General features: G+C 34.8%; 1 protein-coding gene across 3 annotated transcripts in view; it reads left to right on the top strand.

Annotated features, from left to right (window-relative positions):
- The window catches only part of LOC106467154 (type-1 angiotensin II receptor-associated protein-like), a 27649-nt gene extending 18660 nt beyond the window's left edge, over window positions 1-8989 (top strand). For 2 of the 3 annotated variants that reach the window (XM_013927475.2, XM_013927476.2), the window contains exons 7-8: window positions 786-898; window positions 6236-8989. In XM_013927475.2, coding sequence (XP_013782929.1) covers window positions 786-898; window positions 6236-6357 — 235 coding nt within the window. In that variant the 3' untranslated portion in view covers window positions 6358-8989. The remainder of the gene's footprint in view (window positions 1-785; window positions 899-6235) is intronic. The other variant, XM_022395287.1, reaches the window with a different exon arrangement.
- Window positions 8990-10085: the final 1096 nt, after the last annotated feature.

Raw genomic sequence — 10085 nt, 5'->3', positions numbered from 1 at the left:
TTCAAATTCGATGATGAGGAACCCACTTTGAGACTAATAATGGCTGGAGACGGCTTGAAAGGGGAATGAAGAAAAACTTTAATATAAGTTTAACATAACAGCAAATGTACAACGTTTCAAAAAGGTTTTGTCACCTACCTGATGATGACAAAACCTTGTTGAAACGTTGTACATTTGCTGTTATGTTAAACTTATATTAAAGTTTTTCTTCATTACCCATTCAAGCCGTCTCCAACCATTATAACTATCAAGTCAGATAGAATGGGAAGAAAGTATGAATAAATTCTTTGTAAATTTATCAAAATTGAAATATTAAAATAATCTATAAAGCAAAACTCGCCAGACAACATTAAGGAGAAATTGGTTGTATAACCTTTTTTTTTCAAGTTGAACATTTTGGAAGTGTAGCTAAAAAACTCAAAAATATCATTATAATCAAATTTGGAGGCTTTAACAAAAAAATAGTAATGAGAAATTAGACTTGACTTGTGCAAGTTTAGAAATTCCAGGGATTATTAATTTGTAGTTCTAATGATTATCAGTATGTCCATGTTTGTTTGAAGAACCCTCTAGAAAAAACTCTGGGAAAGTTCCACCAGTTTGAAGCTTGTTTTATAAGTTTAAAAGTGGAGTACTACTACTCAGCTTAGGTAATGTTTGATTGGAGTTTTGAAATTTCATGTTGTTTTTATCATTCTTGAATAATAATTGTATTTTTACCGAGTTAAGCAGAAAAGTCCAAACCAGAAGGTTTATTGCAAAATTTCCTTAGCTCCTCATTTCAGCATGTGCATCTTAAACCTCATTCTGAGGGTAGTGTCAATTTTTGTTCTGCTGAAAATCTTTCATGAAAGAGGCGGTCGCTATGATGACCTTGGTATTCCAGGAATACCTTCAGGTTAGTGATTTATCTTTAATATTTGTTAATTTCTTGTGTGTTATAAATACAAAATAAACCCAGTCTGAAAGAAAAAACGTAGAATTATTACATTTTTCTGATTTAACTTTGATTGAATCATGAAACAACTTGTGCAACATTTTTGTGGCCTGGCATGGCCAGGTGGTTAGGGCGTTTGACTCGCAATCTGACGGTCGCGGGTTCGAATCCCCGTCCCACGAAACATGCTCGCCCATTCAGCCATGGGGGCATTATAATGTGACGGTCAATTCCACTATTCATTGGTAAAAGAGTAGCCTAAGAGTTGGTGGTGGGTGGTGATGACTAGCTGTCTTCCCTCTAGTCCTACACTGCTAAATTAGGGACGGCTAGTGCAGATAGCCCTCGTGTAGCTTTGCACGAAATTCAAAACAAACAAACAAATACACAACATTTTTAGTATGATAGCAATCTTTATAAGTTTTCTTTATTCGTGGTTGTTTAACTCTATTTGTCTTATCTATGAACCACTTTACTAAACCAACTGCTAAATAATTAAAAAAAACTATTAGTGTATAAAGAACATAACTAATACTAAATAGAAATTCTCTCCAGATCAACCAGAGGTAAGCCTATGTCTTCTTGGTATAAAACAAAAAGCTTATTTCCCAGCATTTCAACTCTAAAAACAACCTTTAAGAGTAAATCTGAAGGCTTATAATGCTAAAAACCAGGTTTCAATACCTGGGGTGGACTTAATACAGATAGCCTATTGTGTTGTTTTTCATATAACTACAAACAAACAAGAGTTATAGCTGCTGCTTATGAATGCCCAAAGATACGATGACTCATTGGTCTATTCTCCCTTAGAGATTTGCATGCCTTGTGAAACTTGCACCTAACATTCACATGAAAAAACGTGAATTTGCTCTATTGCATGATGATGTATCATGCAGGAAAGCCCTTCACCAGTAGGAGTGTGACATACTTCTCTGTGAAAATGCTCTCTTTACATTCATGTGCAAAAATCCTCATTCTTTTCTTTTTCACTGAGACTTTTTGAAGTACATACTTCAACAACTTTACATAGTATTTCCAACCTTTCTCTATGAATTCTCAGATTAACTTGAATGTGAGTACAAATATTATTCACAGTTACCAACAACTTAGGAAGTTTTTGCTGTCAACACATCATGACAGCCATCACGTATTTCGAAAAGTGTTGCAGTAAGAAGAAGAGTAACGTAACATTGTCCAGTGTGTGTGTGTGGGGGTCATTGTTGCTGCCTGGGCCCTCATCTTCTATCCCTGCCACGCATTTCCCTTCACAGATTTTGAAGCCGAAGAGGATGAAATGAAGTAACTTTTCCACCCAATAATTCTCTACCTCTTAAATATCTTTCAATGTTTCTGCTTTACAGATGCCTTCTACCTATTGTTTCCTTTCTTCTCCCTTTTTAGTGCTGCACTTGGCATTTACTTCAGGTTTCAATTTGTTCCCACTGATTAATGCCTTGTCCTTTCTACCTTACCAATTAACATGTATAAGTTATTTTTTGGTCTGTCCCATCTTTTTTACTTATGCATGTCCTCTTCTCCATCTCCTCCCACAGGTCAATTTCAAGACACTCCTTAAGGGGTGGGGTCCCTTTGGTGGCCCCTCACCATCTATCACAACCTTATTTCTGTTACTTTACCTCCTTGAGTTTCAGCCCAGTCTTCCCCTTCACAACTTTCCATCCCTTGTGATCCACCCTCACATATTGCTCTTTCCTCGGTATATGACATCCTTTTATCATTATGTGTGGGATTGTCCAGTCTACCTCCATGATCATGTAGCCATCCCTTTGTCACCCTTCTGTCTCTTCCTTGTGCTGACATACAGGATGTATTTCTTGTCTTGGTCTTGTCACTACTCCCTTTGACTTCATTACAGATTCTCCTATTTCTCTGCAATTGTCCACTCATTGTCTATAAGTATAGGATTGTTGGGCAGCAATTACTCCACCTTCTGCCTTTCCAATGTCATGGTTTCTCTTCTTATCTGCCTCTTTTCTACCTTCTTTCATTCCTTCCTTATCAGTGCCCCTATCCTACTTCTTGCCTGATTGGATTATCATTGTGGTTCTTCGTGCTCTTACCTGAATCCCTATCAAACCTCTAACAGATGTTTCTGCTCTCCCTGGACTCATGAGTCCTATTTCTACTTACTGTTGATAGCTGTTATACACACATCTATGCCCTTGTTTCCTCCTGCTTTCTCATTATTGCTCTTACCTTTTCTTTTATCGTGGTCAGTCTTTCCTTCATATTCCATGTTAGGGAAAAGTGGTCACTTCTTTTCTCCCTTATCCCCTCCTTCAGTTTTTCTTTTTGGTGTTATTTCTGTTCCAGACAGATGCTCTGGTCCTGTCCCAGCTGTTCAATGTTTTGTTACACTCTTCCTCATACTGTCCTTTTGTAACTGGGACATCTTCTCTACCCAGGCCATCTCTCCTTACCTCATTATGGATTGAATCCGCCAGCTCATACATCTTGTATAAACTCCTCTGATGGCAGATGTTTGTATGCTCTTTCGAGTCTCCTCTCTTCAGCTTCCTTCTCCCTGTCTTTTATCTAGGCTGGCATGTGGACTACCCCACACTCATTCATCTCACATTTAACTATCTCTACTATCTGGCTGTATCCTCTCCAGTAGCATACAGACTTCCACAAATGGCCATTCTTCAATTAACCTTGTACCTGCAAGAATTGTGAGTATTCATTTCATATTCCTTCCTCACCATTCTTCTGCCCTTGGATCCCACGAGGTGACTAGTGTTGCCTCACAGGGGATACTTACCGAAAGTTCTGCATCAGGCCAGGATAACAGAAGACACTCAGACCACCCACCCTGGCCCAATCAGTGCCCACTGCTAGTTGGGGTGTTCCACAACATCACTGGAATTCTACTCATGGTATTTATATATAATCTTTTCCATTCCGATCTAGACTATATACATTCCATGGACTATCATGGAAAAATCCAGCACCAGAGTTGTGCTTCTGCCCACTTCTCTGGCTAGTACTTGCTGGCTTTCAAAAATTTGATTGCATGGTTACCCACTGCACTCTCTCCAGTATAAGACCTTTCCAGACTGAAGAACTGGTGGGGATCTGGGCACATTCTCTGGGTCTCCCCTATGGGAAACCTCCCCCCTCCCTCAATTGGAGCATTGTAGACCCTTGCCACTTACCAGTTCCCAGCTTCTAGGGTGGTGGACCATGGAAAATCTTCAGCAATTGGGACCTGGAAGGTGCTAAAACACAAAGTCCTTCGACACTGAGAAGGTAGCCAGAGGTGTTTCCGAGGCATAGTATGGACCACCCCAACTTGTCTAGATACATCACAATGTCCAAGTGGATTTCAGACACGTATCTCACATAACCTATTCTCCTTTACCTACTCCTGCAAGGACATGACTCCACCAATTATGCTTGCAGAGTTATTGATATTTTGTAATATTCAGCTACGATGTATTGCTCATTAATCCTACTCCCACAGCTGGAAATGAGCCCTTAAGAGTCTGATGGTTGAGTGGTGGTGTCATAAGTATCCTTATATTGTGTTCACTGCAGTGCCCCCTCCCCTCGAGACTTGCATGGACCCTTAGTGTATGACAGATGAGGAGCTTTGCATGGATACTTTACACATGTGCCCTTCTTTCAGAGCTGGTATTCACCCATAGTTTTATGGAGGTAAGTACATTTGTTACAGGCTAAACTATATATATTTATCTTCCAATGGCTTGATGGTCAAGTATGTATTCCACACATCCTTGTGACACCTTTCAGGCTTCCCCGCCTCTCCCTATCCTTCACTCGGGCAAAGAGTATACCCTGATTGAGATAAGATGTGGTCTCCCAGGAGTGTGTCCATATGGAAATCCTGTCATAGGCTGTTGCACCCCATGGGCTTCCTTTTAGTGCTCTTGAAAGGAGGTTCATCTTGGTACTTTCAGCACTGATCCCTCCACCATCTTAACATGAGATCCTACCTAATCTGTGCACAGAGGTGAGTCGTCGTGCCAGAAGTTAATATTTTCTTTACCTGAAAATCTATTTCCGATAGATACTCACCTCTGTGCACTTTCACACCCTTCCTCCTCACTTTCCCGGTACATTTTTATTGATTGCTTTTTCAAAGAATGAGGATTTTCACTCATTATTGTAGAGGGAGCATTGGTAAAGGGAGGTATGTTACACTCCTATTAATGGAGGGTTTTACTGCACGATTATATGTCATCATGCAGTAGTGCAAATTCACGTGTATTCACTTAAAGAGTTTCGCAAGGCTGGTCGCATGCACATCTTTAAGGTAGAATAGCACAACTTCAAACAGAAAATAGCTAATCTGTGCATAGAGGTGAGTATCTATTGAAAATACATCTTCAGCTAAGGAAAATGTCAACTTACAATAGTACTGTGATATTTAGCTTTCAAAATAAAAGTTGTAAAAGAACATTAACAGCAGTATTACACTAAGATGGTAACGAATTTCTGCTCAAATATAGTAGCTATGTACTTTGAAAGAATGTGAATTGTTTTGTATCACAGGTTTAATTTGTTAGTGTTATTTCTTTGTGTTCAAAGTGACGACCGGAGAACAGCAGAGAAAAGCACAGTAAAATAAATAACTTGTTGACTCTTGAACTCGCACATCATTGTTACGTTTTGGCCTTAGGTCTATATCAGGTGGACACATCTAGGTCAGTTGTTAATGTGAATTAAACATAGTTGTGTTTTATTGATGTAGGCTTAAAGCTGAAATTACTGTGATTTATGTATATATATATATATAAAGTAGAAAAGTGCGAAGGTGATAAAAAAAAAGAAAAGATATTAGACTTTTAGAGAAAAGTGACTTTTAAAAACTATGGTAGTAATTTATTTACTTGGCAACGTTTCGAGCAAACGCTCTTTTTCAAACCAGAAAGAAGCCTATCAGTTAATGATAATTACAGGAAACGTTTTGATGTATATACATAAAAATAGATAGATAATTATTTGTTGAACAGGATCAATACACTTTTTCAAAATGTTTGTCAGAACCCCCTGAAATGGTTTGTACAGTATTGACAAATACATGTATTTATAGACATGATTTAAATAAAAGTCTAGAAAAATGTTTTTATTTTTACTCTATAAAGATATAGAGTAACCTTTGTCTGGTATGTAACCTAGATATCTGTAATATAAAAAAACCAATAAGAAAATAATTTTCTGGGTGTAACTTTTTTTTTTAAGAGATATTTCTTTTAAAAGTGACATCACGAACTTCAAGAATTTTATTTAAAATAAAGATTTTTTCCTTATCAGGAAATTACAACGATATTGATCAACACAACCAGCAGAGTGTACCCAAGACAGCAGTCGACACCGGAAGTCCAACACATGATTACATACCAGCCAATGCTCCACCTCCTTACCAAGGTCCTTAACTTGTGAATCTTAATGAACCTTGCCTTGGATTTCTTATTTGCATACATGTAAATTTTAAATACATAAAAGCTATTTAACTCAAACTTATTTCAAGAACATTATGCCCAAAAAAATTTTAACCACAGACCTATACAAGATTATTTTGTTTCATATTAGGCTTATCTCCACTATAAACAGTGATTATTTTTTTATTATTAATGTTTACGATCAAAACTGATTTGATATTAAGTTATGGTAAACTGAAACTTGGTATAACGTTACTGTTAAGACTGCAGTAGTGAGTATTTAATATTCCATTTCTTAAGTGAACAGAACTTCTTAAGTTCTAATAGTGGATCTTCGCAGTAAGCTGACGATCTCACAAACTTTCTTCTCCAAGCGAGTTATATTTTTCAACATGTTTAATATGAAGAATAAACTCTAGGTAATTAAAAAGTTCTCGTAAACAACTCTTTATTAGTTGGTAGCTTGGTCATAGAAATGTATGGGATATTGTAGGTGTTAATTACTGTTGTTTTATAACAAACATTGTCACTTTGTAAGCACCTAGTCTTGTATCTGTGTGCCAGTATAATGATTTTATGATATCTATATATATATATATATATATTATGTCTGGAAACTACTTTTGAATTAATATCTCATAACTATTAGTTTCAGTCGAAGTAAAGTTGTAACTACCGTATATGGGAGTGAAAAGGAAATTTTAAAGAATGAGCTTGTGTAAGAGAATTAATGTAATTTGTGTAGCTTATGTGTGTGTCCTGCGTTGATGTAGTTTTTGCATGTTCTAAGTTGTTGTAGTAGTTTGTGTCCTAAGTTTTCAAAAAAAAAACTAAGAAAGAGTATCAGGTACTTATAACTAAAATTATAAAATAATGTGAAAACAAAAGTTGAGAAAGTATTTTAGCTAACATCAAAAGGACTTGTTTCTAGTGAAGTGACATGAAAAATGAACTTGGAGAGGATGTCGGGTGTAGGTAATCAGTATAAAAGGAAAAAGACCCGAGAAGGTGTGACTGCGTAAACAACCAGAAAATGATGAAAAATTATCGAGAAAGAGTACATAAGTAAAAAGAAATTATATATTTTTCTTTTTGTGTGTTAATATTTTCTTCAAATTGCAGTAAAATCTCGTACATTTACTTCTAGAAAACTAATATTAAGTCAAAAACATTACTTAACTTTAGTTCTTAGAACAAGGTAAGGCAAGATTTCTTTGTGTGAGTTGGAAACATTTGAATTTGATGTTTCAAAACAACAAAATAGTGTAATAAAATTAATTTTCATTCTTGTTTAATGTAATTGAACATGAAAAAGATGTGGATTAACAACTTAGATGTTTGTTTACCTCCATTCTATTTGTAAGTGGAATTTATATATCAGTAAAGTTTTCTTACCATAGAGAGCTACAGTGACTGATTGAATAGGTTCTTTTGCGAGCTTAAAAGTAATTTAAATATGATCTATTTTCACAGTTATGATGCGATACATTTCCAAGTATTAAAAAATTTAAAAAGGTTCCACTAAAAAGCACTCAAGAAAAAAATATGTCCATTAAAACTGGACATGACAGAATAATTTCACCAACACTCAAAATACAGATGTCGGCAGATTGCCCCCCCATCAAATATGTAGACATTGGCATGACTCAATGCATTCATCATGGAATACAAGTGAAATTGCATGATTTTTGTGTATCATACCTTTTGTCAGATACACAAAAGTTTGTATATATCGGATAAAATGTAAAAGCAGAAGTATATGTGCAAGAAATAATGAAAATATTCTATTTTGTTGTTTGTTTTATTCTCTTTTCTGTCTTAATACGTTTTTCTTTTGGATGTCTTTAAATTTCATACTTGGTTATTTTCCTAAGATTTTTCCACTCTAAAGTACCACTTTATTAAAGATTTGGACCAAAAATTTAATAAAATGAGTTGTTTTGTATACTAAAATGAAAAACTACTTCAAACTGTTTGTCATTTCAAAAATACAGAATAGTTGTTCGATGTTAGTATATGGGACATTGCTGTTTGTAGCCGACTGCTTTATTTGTTAAAAAAAACCTTTGTATATCATTTGTAAGGTATGCAAGATATAAAAGCTGATTATATAAAGTTTGTAAATAATAATAATGAATTCAACAGCCTTCATGTGTGCAAAACATGTTGGTTGTAGGTCCACCTCAGACACAAGATATTAACTTCACTCTTATTTCAGGGAATGTTAGTTTTTAGCTTTTGGTAAATAAAAAGTTTTGAACAGTTAGAATTAACAAATTTTCTTGTAATATTTACAGGTTGTTATAAAATGTGTGTGTATGTGTTTGTTGTGTAGAAATTGTTTGTAAACATATAGCTAGTATGAGTAAACCTAAAGTTTTCTCTTGTTCTGTGATACATGTAAGTGCATACATTAATGAGGGCAGTTAGATTTTACGATTGTTGAACACCTTTTAGCAAATAAATGGACCTTCTCTCACTTGATTTTACTTAGTAAATTGTGTAAAAGGTTTATTAAAAAAAAATATTGCAAATGTTTTCTACTTAGTGTGTTAAAGAAACAAGAATAGTTTCTCGGTATCCATGGAACATCTCTAGCGTAAATTTATCTTTTCTTTTGACGCACGTAGCTTAAGAGAAATTATTATGAATTGTAACATATTTACAGCACACAGAAGAAGAAAAATCATACTAACGTTGCAAAAACTGATGATTCATTCCTTACAGGAAAGAAAATTGCCAAATTATTTTTGTCGAAGTTTAAACTTTTAATTTTCAATCATAGCTAAATTTATAACATATCGAACCGGTGACGGTATTTTTCTTAGTTTTAAGAAGTATCCATGTATACATAGTTGTTTTTCTTTATGAATAACAAAACTTAGTGTCTTTTGTCTAAAACATACCCGGGCAAGTTACCTGATGGGGAGTTTGATTCCGAGACATATTGTAAAACATTTTTTAAATGCTGGAATTCAAATACAAATTTAATGTAAGCCAAAATTCATAGAACAACAAATAGAAAACTATTAATAAAATAGAAAAATGCCCATTCCTAATTTCTTTTTGTAGTATTTCTTGGAACTCTGTAACCAAATATATCTTCCTATACAAATCACTCCAAGAGTTTACTTGTAAAAGTTAACTGAGAAAGATCAACATTATAATGACAAAAAATATAAGCACAACATTTTTATTTAGAGAAAAGGAGGCATGGTTTTTATTTTACAGACAAAAATCAGCACAGCGTGTGATATGGTCACTGTTGACCAATAATATTTAAGATATTACAATGTTTAATACTGATAAAAAGTAGAAAAACCTATACAACACAAAAAAAAGGGGAAACTGAAATAAATTTCAAAGTCTACAAGACATCAGTGTATTCATTCTTTGATCAAACAAACTATTTATAACGTTGGAATAAAATACAGAAAAAACAATTATCCTAAGGAAGGATACAATGATTACTTGATTCACTTTGAATATCATGAAGCTTGGAATGTTAAAAAAATACAGTCAAACATGTCACTATTATGAATATATTTGGAGGACAAATACAATTTTAGACTACAGATGCTGGAATATAAGCCTTTAAATGAACACCAATGTTGTATCCTGAACCACTTCTCAGAATGAGCCATTTCCAAAACATATCTAGTGGTTAGTGACACTTGATGGAATGTTATGTGGAGCACCCCATACACGCTCAAAGGGAGCAT

Source organism: Limulus polyphemus, unplaced genomic scaffold (assembly GCF_000517525.1).
Source record: "Limulus polyphemus unplaced genomic scaffold, Limulus_polyphemus-2.1.2 Scaffold2509, whole genome shotgun sequence".
Taxonomy (NCBI): domain Eukaryota; kingdom Metazoa; phylum Arthropoda; class Merostomata; order Xiphosura; family Limulidae; genus Limulus; species Limulus polyphemus.
The sequence above is the reverse complement of the archived record's forward strand: the minus strand, read 5'-3'. Positions and strand labels throughout refer to the sequence as shown.